Source organism: Anomalospiza imberbis, chromosome 9 (genome assembly GCF_031753505.1).
Source record: "Anomalospiza imberbis isolate Cuckoo-Finch-1a 21T00152 chromosome 9, ASM3175350v1, whole genome shotgun sequence".
Classification (NCBI taxonomy): Eukaryota; Metazoa; Chordata; class Aves; order Passeriformes; family Viduidae; genus Anomalospiza; species Anomalospiza imberbis.
The window spans coordinates 6,657,834-6,682,750 of record NC_089689.1 but is presented as its reverse complement, the minus strand read 5'-3'; the positions used below and the strand labels follow the sequence as shown (position 1 = coordinate 6,682,750).

Here is a 24,917-nt window from a genome sequence, read left to right as displayed (position 1 = left end):
CCCTTTGAAACTGCCAGGGCTGTGCTGGCAGCTCTGCCTTAGATAAGAGGAGCTGGCTCCTCCAGGGATGGAACAGTGAAATCTCTTTTCACTTGAGGTCAAAGGGAAAAAAATTACTCCATCTGGGCAATTTAAGCTACAGGCATCTTGGGTTCGACACATCAGAGAATTCAGTGCTGCTGGTAATGCCCTGTAATTCTCCATGTAATCAATTAAAGAACTGTTCCACCCTAAATACTGCTGAAGGAAAACACATACAAAGGAGCAAATAAAGGTAATATTTTCAATTTATTTATATAAACAATTGCATTTTAACAACATTGTTGTCCTACAAAAATAAAGTGAAAAACAATTCACAGAATTTTAAATAAATAATCTCAAACATCCACATTTAGCAGCTGCAGAGTACAGAACGCAGAGTGCACAGGAATCCTTGCTGAAGCAGCCTGTAACTTAACTCAAGTGAGATGGCCTGAGGAATTCCTCTGTGCCTACCCCAAAATAACTCGATCTGTCCAGACTTGACTCCCTTTGACTCTCTGCCAAACCCTGCTCCTGGGTTAATGGCAGAAGGGTGCTCTGAAGGGTGCCCAGGGCTGGATCTGATGGACAATTTGCACGAGGAACAAGTGTCCGAGCAGTGCTCACTCATTAGCACGTACAGTACTGACCACCTTTGCAAACAAGGGGAGAGAAGGTTTTCCCTTCTTCGTGCTTCAAACAGAGAAAGGAAAACAAATGCCCTTCTTGCTCCCACAGCATCTATACCAAGGACCACTCCAGATGAGTCACTGGTATCGATGGCTGCAGGAGAGCATGGCTCTGCTGTTGATAGCCACAACTACAGCCCTACCCAGCACGAGGCATGGCTGGCTCGACACAAATCCATGGAAACAGAAGCCACAGACAAACTACACTGCTGCCAGAGCTGGTACAATGCACAAGCCTCTACAAGTGCTTGAGAGTTCAGATGAAATAGAAAACTCAAGTCCTTTTCCAAGTAGTCAAGTAATTTTGGGCAGGGGCACAGAATACCCGGTTGCTGCTCTATTCCAGTCTGAAGTGACATTTTCTTTTTCCCTATAGTTCCCCAGTTGCTTTTATGGGAAGATCATCTTCTACATTTCCTCTCTAGAAATTAAAAAAAGATACCCTTACATGCAAAGTCTGAAGTCCTATACAAGATCCTGTGTAATCTATGTGCCCAGATGAGACTAGATATTTTACTGCTGGATTAGGTCAAATATGTCTAGGAGATTTTGTGCTGGCCAGTATTAAAGAAGCTTAAGCCACTTACTTAAAATAATTCTGTTTATAAATGATAAATAAAACATTATCCCTCCTCCCCACCCAATAAATAGAAGTACAAATTGCACGTACAGCTTGTGCACACAGGCAGAACTACCTCCTGTGTCTGGAAGTGCTGCTGAATCTCTTGTGTTCAGTTCTCTGTGTATTTACAGAGCTGCTCAGTTTACAGCCCCCCTGTTTATGGAAGCACAAAGCCATAGCACACCCTAACTCCAGCTACAGACATTAAAATTACATTATCAAGTAGACCAGAGAACTACAGCTATGAAAAGAATCCCAGTGCCTTGGGCCAAGTTTAAGACCTCCCCAGAGTTACATAACAAAAACATCCCTATCCAAATGCAAGCAGCCTTGTATTGCAGCCTGAGAGTCAGTTACTGCTAAGCTCAGTATCTCATTCTCACCCCCTTACACAACAAATACATCTGTCACACTTCCTTCAAAAATAAGTAGAATCCAGGAAAAGTACTATTTACTTTAAATATTTAAAACATTAAAAACATATTTTTAAAAAGTTGTAAAAAATTTACTTTAAATATTTAAAACATTAAAAACGTATTTTCATAAAGCTGTAAAAAAATTTACTTTCATCTAAATCCAGAAGTGGATTTGTACATGAGACATTAAGTTATGATACAAAGTGCCCTCTCTGCAGTGAGGGAGAGGTAGTATCAACAACAAATGCAATGCATTTTCTGACCTTACATAAAGAAGTGAGTCTCAAGTATTTTTTTGTTAATTTTTGAGTGCTCATATGAAATCCATAATCTCTTCTGGCAGTTTTCATTAAGTCAGATTTTTTTCTTGTACTTTTAGGTCAATAGCTGCTTTCAACTTGCTGAGAAAAAAAGTTGCTTTTGTAGTGTTATGTGACCTATGAAAACTGCCAGAGAGAATAACCACCACTCCCCTTCATCAAGTATTAAAACAATAGTAAAAAGATGGAACCTTTATCCACTTTGGAATACATCATTCTGTTACAGAAGATTTTAAACAAGGGATTCACCACTGTCAAGCTGAAACACAGAAAATCCCTTTTGTAAATTTAAGCCTTACCTCAGTAAGGAATTTAAAGCAACCCCCACAATGAAGATGCTCAAGTTGGTTTTTTAAATACTAAGCCATAAATAGAATAAATAACACAGTTAAATAAATAAATAGAGAGAGAGAGCTGGATGTCTACAGCTCGGCAGAGCGCTCTTTCAGCAGGAGCGTGGGGTTGATATCTTCCATGGCAGTTTTTGAGGTACTAACGTTAATTGTGGCCTCGGTGGGCTCGGGAGGCAGGATGTGGAAGGCAGTGAAGGGACAGCCCTTCACGTTGTTGCAGATGAGTTTCTGCAGAGAGGCCGTGTTGACGATGTCGAAGCCCACCTTGCCCCCGAAGGTGCTGGGCTTCCAGTACTCGGGGGAGCAGATGGCGTTGCCCATCAGCCCCTTCAGGGAGAACGGCGCCCCCATCTCCACCATGGTCTCGCCAAAGATGGCCCCAGGCCGGGGCTTCTCCACCAGCAGGCCTGGGTACAGCTCCATGGCATCGATGTCCCCGTACAGCTCCTCCAGCTCCGCTGCCATCTCTTTTTCTCCTGCAACAAGTAAAAACTGTAAGTGGAAAAGCTCCATTTTCTGTGCAAGACTGTCCTGTTCAGGCCCAGTAATGACACTGCAGGACTCTGTGGGCATTTTATGCCAATGTCTCTTATCTGCTGGGAAGGATGAGGGCTGTTACCTGTAAGCTCTTCGAAGGATCGGAATGGTTTCAGCATGAAGCGTTTCCTGTACTCGTTCAAGGACTGGTATCTCATCTGCCTGCTTTGGTCAATGGAGGCCTTTGCCACTTTCTGTACTGCAGCAGGAACATTCTTCCCACCAGCAACCTGTACATGAAAGAGGAAAAGCTGTAAGATCTCCTGATATGAGTCATGAGGAAGTTGTGCTTTCAAGTGATTAGTTTTAAATAGCTTTATCCCATTCCCTTGTCCCACCCCCAGAGGGTCATGCTTCTGTTGGTTCACCATCAACTTGAGGAAGGACCTACCCTGCCAGCACTTTGCTTGGAGAAAGATTTGACCATATGGGATAGTCCGTGCTCCAGCATGATGGAGTTGTTGTAGAGGAACTGCTGGAAGGTGTATTCCTGGTCGTGGATCTGGAAGGTATCGGGCAGCAGTGGGTGCCAGTGGTACAGGGTGTTGAACTCGGCTGCGATGCGGTTCTGGTACTGGAACCTCTGGTTGAACAGCAGCTCGGGGTCAAACTTCAGCTTGAAGTGGTACCCACTCAGGTGCTGCACATAGTCCTCTATAACGATCTTGATTGTCTCTCCTGTTGGACAAAGGAACAGGAGAGAATGTTGGCACTGCTTCTCCTCGGTGGCAGGGAAAACACCATTTCTGAACTGCTCTAAAATATACTACAGTGATCAGGACAACAAACACTTTTCTGTAATCTCTCCTAGAAAGCAATTCATGCATTTTATGTGACCAAGGGGTGGAACAGTACTTCAGATCCCAACAGTTCTCAGCTGTGGGTAGTGACGTACTTTCTACAGCCTGTTTTCCCTCTCTCAAGACACAATTCCTTGCAACCTCAACAGAACAGCACACACCAGTATTTACACTGTGTTCAGTTATACAATATCTCTAGGACAAGGGGAGGGGATAATGAAGAAAGCTGATGTCTGAAAGCAAATCTCGGCTTCTGAACTAGGTAATACAATTGTCTTGGTTTATGGTTTCAGTTGAGGCAAGGTTTTTTCCAGCTTAGAGCACATCACCATTTACATAAGATGAAATATCACTGGGCATACAATTAGACAGGAGAACTATGCAGAATTACATTTTACATAACCTTCTGAACTTTAGACTTAATCACAGCCCTTCTTTTAAAGCATACCTGAGCTGACCCAACCCCAGGATAAAAAAAAACCAAAACCCCAGATCAGGGAGCCTGAGGTCATCCAACCTCACAGGCTTTCTCTGAGAAAGGAACCTGAGCTTCCTGTCTTTTCACTGCTTTCAGCTCTGCTTCCCTCAGATAAGGGAATTCACTGTCCCTGAGTTTTCTTCAGTTACATGTTTAGCAGAGCTAGGGGGAAGCTGCACCTCAACACAACCCCAGCGACAGGCCACGAAGGAGCCACTCCCACCCCAATTTAGGGGATAGCTTCCCCCTCACTCCAGCCATGCAGGCTCGGGCTGGAGCTGCACACAGCAGTAGGGCTCTCACCGATCAGAATGAGCCGGGCGGTCTGGAAGAGCTGCTCGTCGTCCCACTCGGGGTGCTGGTGCTTGAGCACGTCGCAGACGCGGTTGTGCTCGCGCAGCCAGATCGTGGCGTACATCATCAGCCCTGGCACCAGCCCAAACACCTCCTGCCCCACGGAGAAGCGCAGGTGCTCGGGCACGTGGGGTGGGTACAGCATCTCTGCCTGCGTGTCCCGCACCGTCGGCGGGTACATTTCTCCATCGATCATCTGTGCGAGGGGGAAACAACAGGAGCTGTGAGCTATGATACTTTGGTTAAGCTGTGTCCACTCTCTCAGCTCTGACTCACACTTTAGATCACCTACACCATTCGCACAGCACTAATTTAGGAAATCTATGCCATCCAGTAAGAAGGCAGGAATTCTGAGCTAAGACATACCTGGTATTTTAGCTTTCCATCCTTTCGAAGCCTCAGTTTAAGCTGTCTCTCCAGAGTCTCTCCATAAATGTGGTTCAAGTCAACCTATAAAATAAAAGCATTTGGGACATGAAGCTAACCTGCATTTTTTGCTATTTTAGGATAAGTCCCTCTTCTATGGATACCAATAGGAGTTCACCCCTAGATGTTTACCTTTCAATTATACTACTGCTACCTTATAAGTATCATGCACCGATATTTAGGATGAAGCCAAATTATTTCCTGGCAACTGGAGCCATCTCTGCATAAGAGGCAGTTGTTACATCAGTAATATAAAAGGACTCTGTTTAAAGTGTCAGCAATTTTTTATTATGCAGACATCTTTCTATATATACACACACAATTTATAGCTTTGGTTTGGACATGAGTGACACTTATAGTAAAGAACTCTTTGTCCAAAGGATGCCTATCTTGTAGGTAAAGATTTTAAATCCAAGTCTGCTTTTGAAGGTCTTTTTAAACTAAGACTATTGGCAGTAAATAAGCAATACTTAAATGCTGGATATGGCTCTTTGGAACTGTCAGAGTCCAGAGAAGTTTTGGATATTCACTCCATCTAACATGCTTTAAGTGAAAGTAGATTTTTGGGAACAGTAAGAGATCATTGGGCAGGTATTTTAAACAGAACCACTTGTGCAGAGCACGTGGTTCTGCACAGAGAAGAGACACTGCCGAACACTGGAATTTGGCCTGAGGAGCAGTTACAGAAGGGGTAATCCCACGGGATTGTGGCACAGTGTGTGCACAGGTGTTTGTGTCCCCTGGCAACCTGCAGGATGCCACTGCGGCCATTCCAGCCGCTCAGCAGCTCCCGAAGAGCACGAGCCGCGTCCCCGGCCGTGACCGTACCCCGTGGCCGAGCGCTCTGGTGAAGGCAGGGCCCCGCTTCTGGTCCGTCTTGAAGAACTGGTGGGTGAAGTGCTGGGCAAAGAACGTGAACATCACGTTTGTGCCTTGCGGGTCGGGAATAAACTTTCTCCTCAGCAAAAACTTCTCCACGATCAGCTTCGAATCCGGGAGCTCTTTCTTACCTGTGGGAGAAACAGACAGTGAGATACTCAAGACAACCCTTTATGCAGTACAGAAGTTTATTCCTAAGAAAAAGACTTAAGACTGACTTAAGACTTTCAGTGGAATATAATGACAGAGGCATACAAACAAGGGGAATTACCTACTTTTCTATGCTCACTTTCTTGATTTTATTAGAAATTTCTAAATTCCCTGCTTTCAGCATATAACTCAATAGCAAGAACCAGAATAATATCTTTTAGATATTTAAACAATATATCCAAAACATGGTTATTCCTAAAGTCAACTACACTGAAAAAAGGCTACAGACAAGCAGGAACTACTAATTTTTCCCTCTTAGAAAAGACCAAGCAATCATTACGTGTCTGGTTTATTCCTCACCTTTAACACCCATTGGTGTTGGGCAGTCAAGTCCTACTGGTGGAAGGCTTCTTGTGTAGTAGGAAAGATTGGAATAAGCTTCCCAGCTTTTGTAATTGTAGTCACTATTGTAAGTTGGTGGGCTGTCAATCAAGTGTGATCTTGCTGAAAGACAAATAAATATTTGGTTATTTTTAACTGTACATTTTAGTCTCCAAAAGTAAATCACAAAGCCAGATCTTTTACATATATTTGGCAGCAGTTTTAAATTCCACACATATCATTTACTGATGTTAAATATGATTATGGTTACTGAATAACAGGACTGGATCCTGGCTGATCAGCTGGATCTCACTAATAACATGAGCAATGGGGTGCCAAGTTCATATCAGCAAAATCCTGGACTCTTGCAGAAAGCAGAATCAAGCTGCACTTCAGCATGTTTCATACAAGCCTGCATCATGCATAAGTCTTAAATTTTGGTGCTTTAACTTCAGTGCAATTTAGGCTGCTTGGTTTGTAGACAGATCAGTTCAGTACAATATTCTGGGGTAAAATTTAAGAGGACTGGAAGAGACAATTTGCACTTACACGTTAGTACATATCTCATAATAGTGTCCCTTAAGAAGGGAATGTTGTTGATGATATTCCAGGCTCCTTGGAAGTGGGTGAGGATGTAGTGGACAGTGTTTGGTGATGGTTTCAGTGCTAGCCTCAGCCACGTGAAGAATTCCGCTGCGAACAACAGTGGGAAGGTTATTATCAATTAGCTTATGGAGGACATCCTGCAATGCTGGAATTGGACTGTGCGTTTCATTTCCAGGGAGAGGGGTGTGGGATACTCACGCGTGGTGCAGTTCTGCCCGTAGTAGCCCGTCCTGGTGCAGTCGCACTCGTAGCGATCCGGCCCAGAGGTCATGCAGACGCCTCTGTTCTGGCAGGGGTTCGAGCAGCAAGGGTTGGCTGCGGGGGAAGCAGAGCTCGGGTTAGCATCTCTGCAATACACTCCCACCTTGCCAGGACTTGATACAGCGAACGAGAGCGCCCTGGAGTTCATCGCTGATCGGGAAAGCATCACAGCGACCATCCATCCACGGTGACCTCTGAGCTACCAGGAAGCAGCTTTAAAAGCGCAGGAATTCGCCTCTTGTCTGCTGCCAGCAATAACCCCCCTCCGAAGCGGAGATCATCCCTCACAGGCCAGCGGGGACCTGGCACCCTTACACAGCAGAGAAATGGCAAGAGAGCGAGGAGCAGGAGCAGCAGAAGGGCAAAGCGTGCGCTAATCCGGAGCGCGGCGCGGACTCACCGGCGCGGCCGGCGGCCAGCAGCGCGGCCAGCAGGGCCAGGGGCAGCAGCGGCATGGCGGGGCTGGGCTGGCGGGGCTGGCTCCCCGGGGCTTGAGCTGGCAGCTCCAAGTGCCGGCCTCTGCCGCGCATCCCGTATTTATGGCAGTGCCGAGCGGAGCCAGGCTGAGTCACTAGCCGGAAGCATGAAGAGAGCAGGGAATTTCTCCGCCCGCCCCAGCCCCGGCCCGCCCCGGCCTGGCCCCGCTCGGGCAGGTGTGAGGGACGGCCCGTCACCGGCCGAGGGGACGGCTCAGGGCTGGCCCGGCGCCACGCCGGGCTCCTGGCAACGCGGGCTTCCGCTGATTGACGACTCACTATTTCTTGAATTCATTCGGCAGGAGCTCGGAGGGCTGTGGCGCACACGGGCTGCGCAGCACTCGCGCTGCCAAGCGCCCCGCACAGCGGGGAGGGAAGGAATGCTGGAGGGAATTTAGTTTTAGTTTGGTTCTGTTTTGGGGAATTTAGTGTGTCTGACAAGACCAATTCCTGTTTTTTGGCATTTTTTGAACAAATAGTGGCTTTCCCCCAGTACTTTTCTGTTAAATTCCCCACCACCACCCACCCCTACCCCCCCTATAGTTGCCCTGTAAACAAATTCTCCCTAATTTCTTTGAGAATACGTTATCTTTTCGTCAGAGATTATTTTTTATTAACCAGAATGCTTTGCTACTATTTTTAGTGCCTGTTGCGTGAGGAATGACAATGAAAGCAGGAGGATGTCATGGGGTTGTGCAACCCTGCGGTGTGGAGCTGCACTTTCGCCCTCGAGGTCACCATTAAACACCAAAAATCCATAGTGGCTTCAACAAAGATAGCTTGTGAGGCTGATGGTGTTTGAATTGCAGATCCTTGGCTTGACGGAAAGTGGATTCAGGCTGATTTAATCATAATCTTATTTTTGGCCCCAAAGCGTGTTGTGGTCAGTGAGTAACTTGTGTACATCAGTAGTGGGTCTTTCTGGATGTTTTAAGACTGGTACACAAAAAGCTGCATAATCAAGAGAAGGCAGATGATATTTCTTTATACATTTGCATGCAGAAACCACAGGCTGGGTCATACACTTAAGCAGAGGATGTCTGTCAGTCCATCTGAACCAGGGGCCTGTGGCCACAGCCACGTCTTGCTCAGTCTTATCAAGTGTAAAAAAGGTGATATTTTTTCTTGCATAAGCCAAATCAATTAAATACGGAATGTTGGTTATCCAGTGGATCAGGCTATGGCATGCATAGCACCATAGATCAAGGGTCTACACACTTTTTTGTACATTTCATATGTCCATCTCACACTGATTTTGTTCTATCTCACAAAGCATTTGTGGATGCTATCACACGATAAGACTTTACTGCAAACAGCAGGCAAGTGAGATATTGTGTTTAAATAACATTCATAGGAAAATGTTTCTGGAGTGTAGAACCAGCAACATTAAGGGGAAAACTGAAGTAATTGTGTGCAGCTAGACAATCGCCCCTAAAATGATAATACAAAGGTAACTGTGCTATGATTTAGAGGACCCTGGAGATATAGATAACTGATGATGCTTAAAGTTTTCAATTATTATAATTAATCAAAAAGTAAACCAAGAAACAGGGCAGAACTCCAGGCTTTGGAGAGGATGTTTCCCCTTGAGAAGCAGTACTTCTGCAGCTGGAAAACCAGTCAGCACCCCCCACCTTCCACCAAATGCTGCAGTCAGTGTGACGTGAGCTCCCTGGAGTCTGATTTTGGCTGGGGAATGTCACTTGTGTCACTGTCAGCTGCAATAGAATTGAAGGGATTCTTCAGCTTTCCAAAATAATGAAAAATCAGGGAGATACAATTGTACTGCTTCTCAGGAGGCTGCCCTTCCCCACTTGTTGCTTTGGGATTATCTTGGGGAAAGAACTGGTTATATATTGGAAAGGGAATTTTTCTCAGAAATGGAAGTTTGCTGTGGCAGGATTCACCACCAGGTGGAGATTTTATGCATCAACTAAGTGCTCTTTCCATTTTTAGCACATAAACCATCTTTGCTAAGAATTAATGTTATTTTTCTTTCTGTTACTTAAAGTACCTTTGGTCCAGGTCAGAGCAGCCTGTAGAACAGAGAACCTTCGTCAACCTCAGCCTTTTTGCATTTGCTGACATTTCTGCAGGAGGCAATTCCCTGAAGCTATTCCTGTTTCTATTTTAGGTTTAACTGCATAAATTCACACCTTTCCAAGGCAAGGGTTCAGGACAGAGGATGCAGTGACCTGTAAGGATTGACATGCTTCAGTAATGCCACCAAAAGAAAGGGAGATGGAGTGGCAACAGGGCAAACATTGTCTCTCAGCACTGGTGCTGCTCCATTTTGCAATTGGTTAACTGAACCCAGCTGAATTAGTGCTGAATTTATCCTTGAGCCGTTTTAATGTGTTTAAAATATTTTCCCTCCCTCTGTGACTGTGGCAATCTCCTGTTTTATAGCACAGTAGTTTCCTGGGATGTGAATCAGTTTCATTTGCCCTGTGCCTTTTTGCTGCTCTTTTATGGCACAAAGAGCTCAGTCTGAAGTCTGTTGTCAGTTTGGATACGTAGCTCCCAATGGAAGCACACTCCGAGGGACACAGATACCATAACAATCATGGATATTCCGACAACGTTCTTGAGAACTGAACGATCTCTGGGGGAAGTTGGTGTCTTTAAGTTCCTGTTTTGTGCCTTTTGCAGTATTCGAGCTCTCTTAACAGAAGGGTTTGATTATGAAATTGCTTTGTGCTTTCATGGGATCACCCTGGCTAGACAACTAGGCTCTACTTCCCTGCGTCTTCCTGCTGTGTCCTCATGGAGCACTCTGATCACCTGGGTCCCAGTTTCATTGGCACCCTGGGTTGTGCTGGAAAACAAAAGTACTCATTACCTGGTTTGGAGACAAGGGAGGTTTGCTTATTTTCCCCAGGAAAATTGCAGTAAAAAGGTCCTCGTTTATGGGGTTTCCAGGCTACCACGATTTTGGAATTGTTAGGAACACAATTCCAGGCAAAACTACATATGAATATAGAGGGTGTGAGAGCTGGGAGCTGGAGTGCCTTGCCCTCAGGAGAAATCCCATGGACAGTGATTGGCAAGGAATGTTTGTGCATGGGCTGGGGCTGCTGGCACATACCTGTTGCAGGGGGACCAGGAGGGTGAGCTGGGAGCTCGCCTCAGGGGGATACCTGTGGATGTCAGTCACTGTGTAGGGAAATGCAGCATACCTTGTTATCCAAATCAGCTTCAGTTGGAGTTGTTTTTATTCCTGGAATTATATTTTTAAAATGTGCACAAAAAAAAAAAAAAAAAAAAAAAAGTTGGGTGGCACAAAAATCTACATCTGACTTAGGCAAGACCTAAGCAAGTTTGAGTCCCCCCTTTTTTTTTTTTTTTTTTTAAGAGCAGCTTCCCTTTGGACTTCAGCTGCTGGAAAACAACATAAATCCACAGCTTGTGTTTTATTTGCAAGCCAGTAAGAGTTTTGAGGAATGCTTTCCAATATGATAGATTTCATTTTATCATTAATATCTGCAGAGAGTAAGCCCTGCTCAACAAACCCTTTCCAAGCCTCTGTTTTTAATAATGTCTCTGAGTTCTTGTTCTAATTCTCTGGCATTCTTGACAGACTCAGTTACGAGTCAAAGGCTGTAATGAAACAGGTGAGAAGAGTGACTTTACATCAGATTTACCTGCAGAGATGAGATGTGAAATGAGATACCTGTACAGTGCTGTGTGGTGCCCAGGTTTCTCCCAGGCCTGTTTGCTTTGCAAATTCTTTGCCAGGTGCCTGTATGATATCATGACTACTGGGCATCTGCACACTGCTTGGGACATGATACACATCTTGAGTGGAAAAGAACACAAGAATTGCTCTCTTTTGCTCAGCTTAAATGTGGATCTCCACCTGATCCAAAGCAAGGCTGAGCTCTTTCCTTGGGAGATGCCCAGACACTGAATCCCCATGATTTTAAATGAAAGGGAATGAATGAAGCCCCTACAGAAATGGCTTTCAGAACTGTGTTTTGTTTGTTCAGATGAAGTGTGTTAGAGTATTCCTTTCCTAACTGGCACTCTTGGTAGTCACAACTTCAGTCCTGCCTGACTAGTTCCTGACAAACAAGCCCTAAATTACTTAAACCCAGCTCGAAGCTCTCTAGGACGACCTTTTTCCAAGGAGTGTAGATGAATGGAGGATGAAGCACAACATTTTTATCCTATATGGTAGTTTGAGGCAGAGGCTGACTGAGAATTTCATCCTAACTACAATCTGTCCTATTTTTAAATTTTTTTTTTTTAGGTTACAAGACTTTAAATTCCTTTTTATGGTGAATTTAAAGAGGAAGACCATAAACATGAACTATTGGATAAACATAAGATTTTGGCAGCCACACTCTGGAATAGACTTGTATTTTTTTAAACTTTTTTTAAAATTTCAAATAATTTTTCAGAGACTTTGTTTGGATACACTCATCTATGGGATTTTTTTTCCTATATAAGGTGTATCTATTAAAATGGAAAATATTGTTTGTCTTTTCTTGACTGAAGGAAAGGATGTTTTCCTTATTGGCAATTGTTATTGGCAATTGTTACCAAAGTTAAGCCATGAACTTCCCCGCTCCCATGATCCTGTTTTTTTTTGCAGAGCCCGTTTTTCCCCACGCAGCCTCCATGTGTTTCCGATGTGGACATTTGATCACGGGCAGATCTGAAATACGTCATGAGATTTTGTAACTGCCTTACATAAAGAAACGTCAGCTGACATTTTATCTGCTTTTGGTCACCAGCTGCAACTCACATTAAGGTAATTGCTTCTGCTGTGCCATTTTTAGTAAGTATTTAGCCTTTCATTGTATATTGAAAGGCTATCTTTCTGTGGGAAACCTGCACAGAAAACCCTCCTTAGAGAGATTTCCAAATACTTCCCTCCTCAATGCAGATGCTTGAATTTTCTTTTAGCAACTTCCTGCTTAATTTTAGTGAAATCTGTCATCCAGCCTCATGCTGTTTTGTTGGGCAAATACAATCATGTGGAATTTTCCTTTGCTTCAAGCACATGGACATTAAAGTGGATAAGGGAAACTGAGGTGGGTTTTGCTGAGTGGAAGATTATTTCAGTGTAATGCTTTCTTACATAAAACATGCCTTTGCGTATTGAAGTTTATTTAGCTTTATTCATTAACCCCATTTTTCATTAAATTTAAAGAAACATTACTTCTGCAAATAAGATTTTTTTTCTACAAGAGCATTTACCAGATCAGTTTACAACAGTGCAAAACCTGCTGTTCCACCAAGTAAGCTCTGCTCTGCAGGCTTTTGTAAAATTGTCTGTGAATTCGTGGTTTCATGGAATCACAAAATTGCAGTTTGGGTTGAAAGGGACCATAAAGGCCATCTAGTTCCACCCCCTGCCATGGGACACCTTCCACTAGCCCAGGTTGCTCCAAGCCCTGTCCAACCTGGCCTTGGGCACTTCCAGGGATCCAGGGCAGCCACAGCTTCTCTGGGCAGCCTGTGCCAGGGCCTGCCCACCCTCACAGGGAACAATTCCTTCCCAATATCCCACCTAACCTTGCCCTCTGGCAGTGGAAGCCATTCCCTGTGTCCTGTCTCTCCCTCCCTTGTCCCAAGTCCCCCTCCAGCTCTCCTGGAGCCCCTTTAGGCACTGGAAGGGGCTCCAAGGTCTCCCCAGATCAATGCCATCCAGTGCTTTGAGAAGGGGGAAGCTCCACTCTGCAGCTCCTTGTTGTGACCCTTCCATCAGTGCCCACAGGGAAGGTTCCACCAAGGTCCCCCTGCACTCTTCGCTGGGGCCTAAAGGGGATTCCGATATTGCTACTGAGACACTGAGTTCCTTAAAACTGACTCTAGCTCTTCCCAGCTGGAGGCTGGAGGAGTCATCTGGTGTCAGCCAGGGAAGAATGTTCCATGACACAGCTCCTGTGGCAGCCCTTGGGATGGACAGTGCCCGCACAAATTATGGCTTTGGCTTGCGCCAGGGTGGGGAGGCTCCTAGAGCAGGCTTTGCCCACTGCAGCATACCCAAACTTCCAAGGCTTCTCTCTACTCATCTTCACTTCCAGAATTAAATCAGGACTGTTTTCCAATGGCTTGTCACTTTGCCACATTTCCAACACACCCTTACAATAAAAAAAAAAAAAAAAAGCAAGAAATTAAGAAATAAAAGGGATGAAATTATTTTGAATGAGCTGGTTACTGGGTACTGGTGAGGAAAAAGGACTCAGTGACCAGATTAAAATTGTGCCCCATGATGCTTTTCCATAACAGGCCTCCAGAAACTCAAATTATTTGCACTTACCACTGGGAATTGGAAGCACCTGAAGAAATACTGTGAGTTAAACTACTCAGGTCAGAACAAGATCAAGACAATGTACACCTCAGGACAGACAAACTGGAGAAATTCCTGCTTTATTCAAAGTGAAATTAGATTATTGGGAAGGAGACATCACATCATATTTTGTCTTGCCAAGACATATGACTCTAAGCAAAAGCAAATCATCTGGAAATTCTTCAGATACTTTTCTACTTTTTGAGACGGTCAATTATGCAATGGCATAAAAACCTGGCCAGCTCACTGGGCTTAAAATCCAGCCTCTGAGGGAAACTGTGCCCGGGAGATGCTCATCAGGAGATAAAGCCTCGCTGGCTTTGACTCCTCTCCCTAGAATATGCAATTAGAGAAAATGTATAATGATCAAAATTACAGAAATAGAAAATAATTAGGGATCTACAAGCCCTGCAGTGGTTGTAAGAGCTCAGAGCCACGGCCCAGAGAATTTATATCTGCAAGGAAAAACATCCCATATCTCTTTTCAGTGCTGGAGCTGTGTCAGTCATCCCTCTTCAGGAATGTCATCTGTTTATTATTGCCATTTGGATGTCTTGGGGAACCTGAAGCCAGCCAGGTGCACCGTGTGCCTGCAGAAACAGCCCTTTGCAAAGAGCAGAACTGGAGATCACAGGATCCTTAGGGCTGGAAAAGACCTTGTAGTTCGTCAACTCCAACCATGATTTGCAAGATGATGTGCTCTCACACAAGAGTGTTTGTTCCAGGAACTGAAGTGTCTGGGTTAGGGACTAACTCATGGCTAGATTAATTACTGTTTTTACAAGTAAAGTGTGTGAATTTATGGTTCTTGTTATTGTCCTTCACACAACTCATCCTATATCTTGAATTTTGATGGTGTTTCTTTGTGGAGCAGTTGCAAATTTGGTTTAATATTGACATGTCTCTCTTCCACTATTTTTCTGTTTATCCAGAGGCAGTCCTGACTATACTTTGGGATTTATTTCTCATCCTGACTCCCGGTGTAGAGGAGATAAATCATACAAGCCCAACAGAAAACAATCAGCTTGTCTGTTCAGTGGTTTCCAGCAGCTGTGGAAACTCTGTGCTGGCTGCCCCTCTGTTCATTAAGTAAATGAGGGCTTTGCAGCGTTCTGGCGGTGTGTGTTATTTTGGAGTTTCGTTTCAGATGGCATTCTTCTGGGGATTGTTTTGGAGAGAGTTGCCAGCAACCTAGGGCCCGTGGGCTGGAGGCCAGGTTTAGGTGGAAATAGCAGGGTTTATATCACCAGCACAGAGCTCTGTCTGGAAGCTAATTTTGGGCTGGTGCTTCTTTGAGGCATCAGCAGTTCCTGTGTGTGACTGGTTCCAGCCATCACAAAGGCTGTCACAGCCTTGGGCAGGCCATCAGTGGTGCCCAGGCCAGCAGCCAGTGGCTGGGCTGGTGGGAATCACAGTTCCCTGCTGTTCCATGGAGCTTTTCTGTGCCTGCAGCTCTGTAAAGTGGTCCCGTTCTGGGGAAAGAACACCTGACTCTGTGCAACGCCTATGTTTCCTCTTGATTCAATTTCCGTGGGAAGGGCCTGAGCTGCCATGCAAACCACTCCCCATGGCTCCTCTCACCACAAACACACTCCTCCACCCTCTCTCCTGGACTCCATGAACTGGGATCATCTGGGGTTGGGCCCATGTGGGGTGGCTGGGAATACAGGTGTGGATGTGGCCAGAGAGACCTTGTGAACTTCCACTGGCTGAACTCCTGTGGAAGGCCGGAGTTCCTGCCCAGATCAATCAAATATGGATTGTTGCACACAGAATAATTCTGAAGTGTTGCAACTTAGCTCCTGGGGATTTTAAATGTTTATAGACTTTCCTGAGGGTAGGAAAGAGGGGAAATATTTACGTGTAGATAATTTCTGTTATACTTGAGCAATAGGAATGCTGGGCCCCTTGCCCAAGGCTCCTTGCTCCCTGCTCTGCAGCACTAATGAATGTAAATGAGTAAAGGGAGGCCTGTGAGCAATGCAGAGTGGAGAAAAAGCCCCCAACAAACGCAAAGTACCGGAGGAATCACCAGATAACCACCTTACGTCCTTTTCAGTGTGCTGCACCCACTGGGTGTGCAATATTTTCATATCAGGTGATTTGTTAGCTGCTCCAAAACAAGTCTCTGCAGCCCCATGGAGTTTTACATTGCAATGATTTGGATGCTCTACTTATCCTTGGGCTGGAATATTTTGCCAATTGCCAATTAGCTAGAAGTCCTCCTCAGCACAAGGCAGTGCAAGATCAGTGTGAAATAAAGAACTTATGCACAGCATCAGAATGTGGACAGTTAAAATGTCCATGGTGGGCAGGAGTGAAACAAGCCTATCTGCAGAACTCCTCAGATCCAATGGTTTCATACACTGCTGGATAACACTTACCTAACTAACTTGGAACCACCTCCTATGCAAAAAACCTTCTATGACTTCAGGCTTGCAGTCATCCAGAAATGTGTTGATTGAGATAATGTGTTTCATTCCATACCCTAAGGCTGTTTGGATTTCATCCAGGCGAACATTTCAAAACATCCCCTTCCCAGGTGTTCCAATTCCAACTTAATTAGGAGGGTGATTTTAATTTTACTCTTTCTCAGCTGTTCCATTTTGCTCTGATGCTTAACCAAAATATTAATAAAATCTTCACCTCCTGTGTATAAAAATTAGCTTTTCCACCTGATATAGCTCTATCCTTATCATAAGGTGAATCTTGTTCTCTCACTTTGAATTTCACATTTGATATAGCCATTTTTAACCTTCTTTTAAAATTACCAGTGTCTGGAATCAGTCCAGATTTTGGGATGGAGTGCTCATCCCTGAGCTCTAATGCCTATTGTTCCTGGGATCAGGCATTCATGAACAGGAGCATTGCTAGAGAACATGTCTTTAAATACACTAACCCCAGGCATATCCAGATCTATTTTCAGGTGTGGAATAGCATATTTGAAGCTTGTGGAAAACAGTGTATTCCACATTTGCAGAATTTTTGTTTAAAATACAATGTTTTTTCCTGAGGATATGCAAAGTGCTTCATTTTGACAAGAGCTGAAATTATTTTAGTCCAGCATGGTAAAGGGACTCACCCCTCAGCCCTTTCCATGCACCTGGGGTGGGTTAGATGTGTGGCTTCCTAAAGAGGTTTTAGAATCACAGAATCATTCAGGCTGGAAAAGACCTCCAGGATCATCCAGTCCAACCTGTGACTGATCACCAGAGCTAGACCAGAGCACTCAGCCCAACGAGCCCTTGTCAGCCAGACTGGAGCCCTCAGTGCCACATCCAGTCATTCCTTAAACACCTCTAGGGATGGGGACTGGGCAGCCCCTTCCAGTGCCTGCCCACCCACAATTTTGTGTTAATAAACTCAAAACTTAGCTAGGTACTGTGGCTAGGGGGAGATGCATATAAAAACCTCTGGGAAAAAAAAAAACCCAAAAAAAAAACCAAGGAAAAAAACCCTTTCTTTTGCTACCCTCAAAACTAAAAGGTAATAATTAACATGAAGGTAACCAATGCTAACAGAAATAAATAGTTTGCTTAGTTACTAAATAAAGTGCCATTAGGCAAATGAGATGACAAATTTGAATTGACGTGCATCTTAAAATAATCCATACGAATTTTGCAGGAGTGATAACCACTGCTGTCATTCTTTGAGGTCACACCTCCTCCTTTTATCCACATGACGTAACGTGGGCTGGGAGCTGTGTGAGCCTTGTTTGCCTTCCTGTTACAGGAGCTGTTCAGCTCCCTGAGGTTGTCAGAAACCCCTGAAACCTCCTGAAAAGTTTATTGGGGATTATGAGGAGCTGCAAGTTCTGGAACACCAGGCTATCCCTGTGTCATAGGGACTGTGTGTTCAGCTCAGAGACTGGATTTAAGTAATAATGGGCATGGCTAGGTGATCGTTTTTGGCATCATGTTGTTCTTTTGTTTGACCAGAGAATAAAGGTGAAAACATAGCAAGACCAAAACTAATAATCTGTCTTTAGTTTCTCACTCCCATTGTCTTCCCACTTTGTTATCAAAAAGGAAAAATGTTGGTTTTCAAAATATTTGCCAACTGAAAATGCCCAGCAAGTTGCTCTCAGCTGGGTGTGGACACTCATATGATTCAGTCCATTTTTAGAACCCCAGAATCCCTGAATGTTTTAGGTTGGGAAGGACATTAAGGCCCATCCAGTCCCACCACCTGCCCCTTCTACTATCCCAGGCTACTCCAAGCCCCATTCAGCCTGACCTTGGACACTTCCACAGATGGGGAGTCCAAAACCTTTTCCTGATGATGGTGAGAGTATGCAAGCCATGGATAGTGATGTACGTTGTGTGTCTTGTTCTGTCTCCTCTCCCTGACTCTAACCTCAGCATTCTCCAGATTTCCAGAATGTATGTTTTGTGAACTTTACTAGATAAATATGTGTAAGGCATAATAAAATTTATTTAAACAGGAAATTGTAAATAATAAAAAAAAAAAAAATATTAAACAGATCGACATTTTGAGGAGAGAACACAAAATTTATCCACACATCTGGTGAAACTGTGACTCTTTTTGGGCTGTCTCCTTACAACTTTAAAAATGGGAAAGGTGGAGCCAAAATGAGGTTGGGCTTACGAAGGATTTTGATTTAGTCCTGTCTGGTGAATGTCTACATTGCAAGTGGCACAACCTTGTGCCCATCCTTTAATGCACAGAATTATGATGAGGAAAAGTGGACTCTGATATACTCACCTCTAAAGAGCCATGCATCTCTGTAAGGTGAAAAAATAGAAATTAATACAAGGGGTAAGCTACTGGAAAAGTTTTAGGAACAGCTGAACCTGGAGAGAATTGAATGGGAGGTTTGAGCTGCTGACAGAAGCCCCAGATCAAAGATCATTCAGGTGTGTGTAGTGTTACAGATTTTCCTGTGATACTTCTGCTGCTGTTCCAACACGTGACCAGCCTCATTCAGAGAAGGGTGAGGACCCATCTGTGTATTTCCAGACACCAACCATAGATATTCATGTTCTCCCCTATGCTCAGAGGTAATTACTTAAGGAGATATGTATTCTTAAGAGCAAACCCTTTGCTGTCTTTGCTATTGATGGCATTATGGATCATATGAATGTTCTCAAATCTTCACCTAATCCCAGTCTCAAAGCTTCTGTATTTGTGACCAAGTTTATCACTTCTTATGACAGAACATCTTATTTAAAAGAAAGCATAATATTAGGAAGTGAATAATCATTTGTTTTGCATGTTCCTAGTTCATGACAAATTTCCATGTTTACCCTTTTATGCAAGGCACTGCGTTATCACCTTAAGCTTTATCCAAGATATCCGTGGAGAAATAAACAAGTGAACTAGTCCTTCCAGAGCTAGAAGAGGTGACTTGGAGATTAAAATTAGGCTTTTGCCATTAGCTTCATGTGAAGCCTGGTGAGAATTGTTCAGGTTCCTGTGCCAAACCCCTAAGTGTAAGAGCAGAGGAACAGGACTGGTTTGTCACCTCTGCCTTGTCCCCTGGGCAGGGGCACACTTTGGAGTTCCTACTGGATTCACCATACCTGGGATGCAAGGGCAGTGGGAGCCTGTATCACAAAGTGCAAATAATCTTGCCAACAAGACAGATTGAGTGGTGTGACTGCAAACTCTGGTCAGGAGGTGTGATCTGTGCTCTGTGGATTGGCCCTCCCTATGCATTTCAATTAAGAGAAATTTCCAGGTCACGCCATGCATGCTGAGGAGGGGTCTGCAAGCGAATTGTCTTTTACCTGTGGAAATATTGTACTTATGTTTGTTCAGGTCCATCTGTTCTCAGCCCCAGTTTATTGGGTTTCCAGATATGAATCCATGACCCCCTCCTCAAGGATAACTCTTGCCCATGTGCTCTTAGTTGCTTGGCATGTTGTTGGCTGACTATGACCTCAATTTTCTCAAAGCCAGCCTATTTCTGGCTGAAGTTTTAGGATCCTGATCCCATTTATTGATCCCTAACCATCCAGCCAGCACATGTTTTAGCTGTATCTTATACCTCTTTTAGCAAAAACCACCACACAGTGGCATTTGTGTCTTAGGTTTGTTCCTGTCACTATTTAGAAGATCAAATTTCCTAGTCTTTCCAGCAAGCAGAGACACTGGATTGGCTAAGCAGAATCACAACTGTGAGTTGTCAAGATAAATCAGCAGATAAATCATCTGAGAAGAGCAGAGAATTAGAGCTGATAATTTAGTCAAGTTGTTTTTTTCACAGAGGGAAGATTTGGGCAGGTCTTCTGAAAATACCCAAGAATTGCCGCTTTTGGTTAACGTTAGCAAGGTGAAATTAAATCTGGAATCAACAACGATGCAGGGACATCTTTGCTGTACAGAGGAGCACCTGGCTCTGGAGCCCTGGCACAGGGTGCCCAGAGAAGCTGTGGCTGCCCCTGGATCCCTGGCAGTGTCCAAGGCCAGGTTGGACGGGGCTTGGAGCAACATGAGTTAGTGGAAGGTGTCCCTGCCATGGCAGGTGTGGCACTGGATGGGCTTTAAGGTAATTTCCAACCCAAACCATTCTGTGAATTTGTTAAATGAGCATGTCCAGTTGTATAGAGGAAACTTCAGTTGGTTGTTAGTTGGTTTCTCCTTTGGTTTCTTTTGCCTTTCTCTCCAGTAATGGATATTACTCTGGTGTGACGCAGGTTGTGTTTGCCTTGCTTTTGTGCCTGTTTGTGGCTCATACTATCCTGGACAGATACATTTATATAGATACAGAGTGTGTGGAGGTATGCTTGTATATGTGACACATCCAACCACTTATACTTTTATTTAAAGGGTTTTCTGAGAACCCACTGTGAACAATTTATTTGATGTGTTTGAAGCACTAGACTTAATTCCAATCTGGCTAAGAAATCTATAGCATGTGCATTTAGAGATAAAATCTTACCTAACCCCTATAGGAACTTGCAGTCAACTTGATTTAGATGTAGATTATTTCAAGCCCCTAACCCCAGTGGATATTATGGATGCAGAGGCTTTGTGTGTGTCCTAGATTGCAAGGCAAGATGTATTCGATTGCCACCTGTTAGAGGTGTGGCAGTTATCTTCTGTTAATTGGGCAGTTTTCTTTATCTCTTCCACAAACCAATCCTCCCTCTGGGGAGACATCTGCTGTTAATGGGCAGTTTTCTTTATCTCTTCCACAAACCAATCCTCCCTCTGGGGAGACATCTGCTGTTAATGGGCTATTGAATGTCACTGCAGGACTGATAAAAGTTACAGCATCGCATTGTGAGATGCTCTGCCCAGAGGGAGGAGCCAAGCTTTCCTAACTGGATATAATCTGGGTTTTGGGACACCAGAGTCAGCCTTTTCTGCTGGATTCCCAAGAGGAAGAGCTGGGTTTTTCCACTGGATCTTCAAAGGAAGACTACACCCTTCTACAGGATCACTGCTCTGACAGAACCACACCTGACACTCCAGGAGGACTGCAGCCTCCATAATTCCCAATTGGACTGCCACAAATACCCTGACCAACAGGGTGTCAGGTTGTATTCTGACTCTGTCAGTGGCTTTTCTTTTGTATTATTGCATGTATTTTGTTTTCTTTTTCCCTTTTCCTAATAAATTGTATTTCTGACTTGGAGTTTCTCACTGGATTTGCTTTCAAACCAGAACAGTGTGGTGCTGATGGGTTCAGAATTTCACCATGCTTTGTGCACCCCATTTATACCAGGGGCCTGTTGCACTCAAAGAAGGTAAAATTAACAATGGCAGATGGAATTCCTGGTCTTCCTTCTCATCCTTTGCTCCTGTATTCCCCTCCAATCACTTGAGGCTGTGGATGGGGAAAAGAAAGGGATATTTCTCTAATATGGGAAGAGAGTTGAAGACTATTTGTGTGCCAGGCATAATCCTTGGGATTGCATAACTGCAGTAAAAACACGGGGCTGTTTCTGGCACTGTCAGAGTTGGCACGGAGGAGGAGCAGAGTCCTTTACTAGAACAAACAGTTCCCATGTCAGCCTCAGTGCAGGGATCTCCTCCTTGGGATCCTTTCCATTTTGTGGAGCTTTTTTTAAACTGTGCTGAGTTGAAACTGAAAATAATTTCCATCAGGGAAGGAGCAGTCAGTTTTTTTAATCTAATCTTTCCTTGCTAATGGCCCTCTGTGTCTGCTGGACTACTTGGGATTTTCTGAGCACCATTAACCTGGATTTATGACCTGAGCTCAGTTAGAACTGCAAGCACTGGGACCTTCAAGAATGGTAGAATTACTGCTCAGTTCTTAAAAACAATAAAACATCTGGATGTTTTATACTGAAGGATAAAAATTTTAAAAAGAAAAAGTCTGGATCCACAATATGTTTTTAGGACTTCCAAAGTGAGTCAAACTTTCAAAACTTCAGGTGTTTTGTTCAAGCTTGGGCTAAAAATGACTCTTTATACCCAGGAATAGTAATGTGCCCCTTCAAAATTTCAACATCCATTCCTAGGAAAGTTTTACAAAACTAATGGCTGAAGGGACAACAGCTTAGTGACAGACTTCGAGTGAAGCATTGTCAAAAGGGAGAAAAATTAAGTTCTGCCATCTCAAGTGCAAAACTCCTTGAAATTTCCAGCAGACTGATAATGGGTTGATTAGCAGTAAATCAAATATGCTCAATAATTATGGTTTCCTTAAAGAAGTAACTTCCCAGTTATGAGGAAGTTAACCCAGTATGATTTTGAAACTGGTCCCATCCCATACCAGAGTGGGATGTAATGGTTTTTAGTGCAATTCCACCTAGATCCTATCATTCCCTTCTGAGTAGAGAAGAGCTGGAAGAAGTTCAGACCCAGAAATAAAACAGGTAAGTGCCTGGAAGGCTGGAGTTCTGAGAGGGTAATAAAGTAGGTAAATATACAGCACAACTTGGCTCCATGACAGTTCACCTTCTATGGACACAATGGTCGGGGAAAGAGTTTCAGGTGTCTTTAAAAATAGCAGATGAAGTAATGGAGGAAATATTCATCCGGATACAGGGGAAAATCATGTCTTGCAGATCATCCCATTCTCTCTTTGAGAAGTGATGGAAACATTGGAGGGTGCTCAGCAGCACGTGAGGAATGGGGAGGGGGTAGTAAGAAGCAAAACAGGCCCAAACTGCTTTGTGAGAGGCAGGAGAGATGGCAAAAACCCTGTCCTGTTCTCTCCTTCTCCCAGGCACGCTGGGCCAGTCCCCCCAGAGCTGTGCTGGGAGTGGCTGCTGGAGGACAGCATCCCGCTGAGGAGCCGGGGCCATTCCGTGTGCCAGAACCTCTCTGAGCACAGCTGCTCTGAGGGTTTTATCTCAGCGCCTGAGAATCCCTCCACCCCTGCCTGGAACACGCATTCCATCCCAATGACAGTAGGATTTTAGGTAGCAGGACACACTTTAATTGCCTTTTCTGATGTGGTTGGTAGCAGAGAGCTGTGATGTGAGAACTTGAGTTCAGGGCTGGCCTGGGAGCAGAGGGAGATGTGTCCCATCCAGAGGAGCCAGAGCAAGGAATGCCCACTGCCTACAGTGTCACCCGCTAACTGGGGAATCATGCCCTGACAGGAGCCAGCCTGGGAGAGCTGGGGGTGTTCACCTGGAGAAGGGTCTAGGGAGACCTTGGAGCCCCTTCCAGCCCCAAAAGGGGCTCCAGGAGAGCTGGAGAGGGACTTGGGACAAGGGATGGAGGGACAGGACAAGAGGCTTCCCACTGCCAGAGGGCAGAGTTAGATGGGATATTGGGAAGAAGTTCTTCCCTGTGAGGGTGGGCAGGCCCTGGCACAGGGTGCCCAGAGAAGCTGTGGCTGTCCCTGGATCCCTGGCAGTGTCCAAGGCCGGCTGGACAGGGCTTGGAGCAACCTGGGTTAGTGGGAGTTGTCCCTGCCCATGGCAGGGTGTGGAACAGGATGAACTTTTAGATACCTTCCAACCCAAACCATTCCATGATTCTGTATATTCCATCACATAACATTCCATGTCTATTCTTTACTGATGAGTGTTGTAGGTTCTTTCCTACTGTTTCTTTTTAGTTAGGGAATTTTTTTCCCATAAATTGCTAGGACACACTAACAACTGGGTACTTAAAAAAAACAAAAGTAGTGGCCAAGCTCAGGGGAGGAGGGCGTCTGGTTGCACTTCTCTTATCTGGAGTTTCTCTACGTGGGGCAGAGATCCCATGAGATTTGGGCAGGTAAAAGATGGGGCTGGGCCAGCTGCTGTCTCTCTCTCTTTCTCTCTCTCTTTCTCTCTCTCTTTCTCTCTCTCTTTCTCACTCTCTTTCTCTCTCTGTTTCAGAGGAGCAGGGTCGGAGTTGCTGCTCGGGAAAGAGAATTCACTGCTGCCACCGGGGTCCAGCCCAGAGCGGCTGCTTCTGCCATGGGGGTGAGCCTCTGCTTGTGAGAGCAGCCACTGAACTGGGACCTTATTAACACCCCCTCACTAAAACAAGGGACCTGTCCCCATCTGCCCCGGGATCAGCTGCCCAGGGCTTGTGGAGCAAAGCCTCTCCTCCATCCCTTCCCTTCCCTTCCCTTCCCTTCCCTTCCCTTCCCTTCCCTTCCCTTCCCTTCCCTTCCCTTCCCTTCCCTTCCCTTCCCTTCCGGCCCAGCCGCCATCACCATCATGGCGTGCTCCCGAGCCTGGCGCCCCGGCTGCAGCGCAGGGAGGGAGCCGGGCCTGTGCTCCTGGCTGCGGCTGCTGCTAACGCAGCACTGCTGCTGTTTGTCTGCCGTGTTGTACGTACTGGTGAAGAATTCCTGTCCTCGTACCTTTGCCTGAAAACCCCTAGATTTCAAAATTATTGGAATTTGTAGGGTTATATTTTTCCACTCTGAGGGAGGCTCCTGCCTTCCTTAGCAGACACCTGTCTTT

At 44.9% G+C, this 24,917-nt stretch overlaps 1 protein-coding gene and 1 long non-coding RNA gene across 2 annotated transcripts; one reads left to right on the top strand and one right to left on the bottom strand.

Moving 5' to 3' along the window:
- Window positions 1-269: 269 nt before the first annotated feature.
- On the bottom strand, window positions 270-7,780 carry PTGS2 (prostaglandin-endoperoxide synthase 2). Its single transcript, XM_068199478.1, has 10 exons — window positions 7,694-7,780; window positions 7,231-7,347; window positions 6,976-7,119; window positions 6,406-6,549; window positions 5,845-6,026; window positions 4,957-5,040; window positions 4,540-4,786; window positions 3,350-3,636; window positions 3,041-3,188; window positions 270-2,897 (listed from the first exon to the last, which is right to left on the bottom strand). The coding sequence occupies exons 1-10, from the start codon at window positions 7,746-7,748 to the stop codon at window positions 2,491-2,493; spliced, it is 1,815 nt and encodes a 604-aa protein (XP_068055579.1). The 5' UTR covers window positions 7,749-7,780; the 3' UTR covers window positions 270-2,490.
- Window positions 7,781-10,379: 2,599 nt separating this feature from the next.
- Window positions 10,380-17,083, top strand: LOC137479174 (uncharacterized). The gene is made up of 2 exons (XR_011002012.1): window positions 10,380-12,525; window positions 15,003-17,083. It is a non-coding gene; the product is annotated as an uncharacterized lncRNA (long non-coding RNA).
- Window positions 17,084-24,917: the final 7,834 nt, after the last annotated feature.

Bases quoted from the DNA above. Each gene is read 5' to 3' on its own strand.
- PTGS2 (XM_068199478.1), bottom strand. From the start codon at position 7,748: ATGCCGCTGCTGCCCCTGGCCCTGCTGGCCGCGCTGCTGGCCGCCGGC. The intron at 5,041-5,844 runs GTACGGTCACGG...TTTATTTTATAG, and splicing joins CCAGAGCGCTCGGCCACGGG to GTTGACTTGAACCACATTTA. The intron at 3,637-4,539 runs GTGAGAGCCCTA...TTTGTCCAACAG, and splicing joins CGCCCGGCTCATTCTGATCG to GAGAGACAATCAAGATCGTT.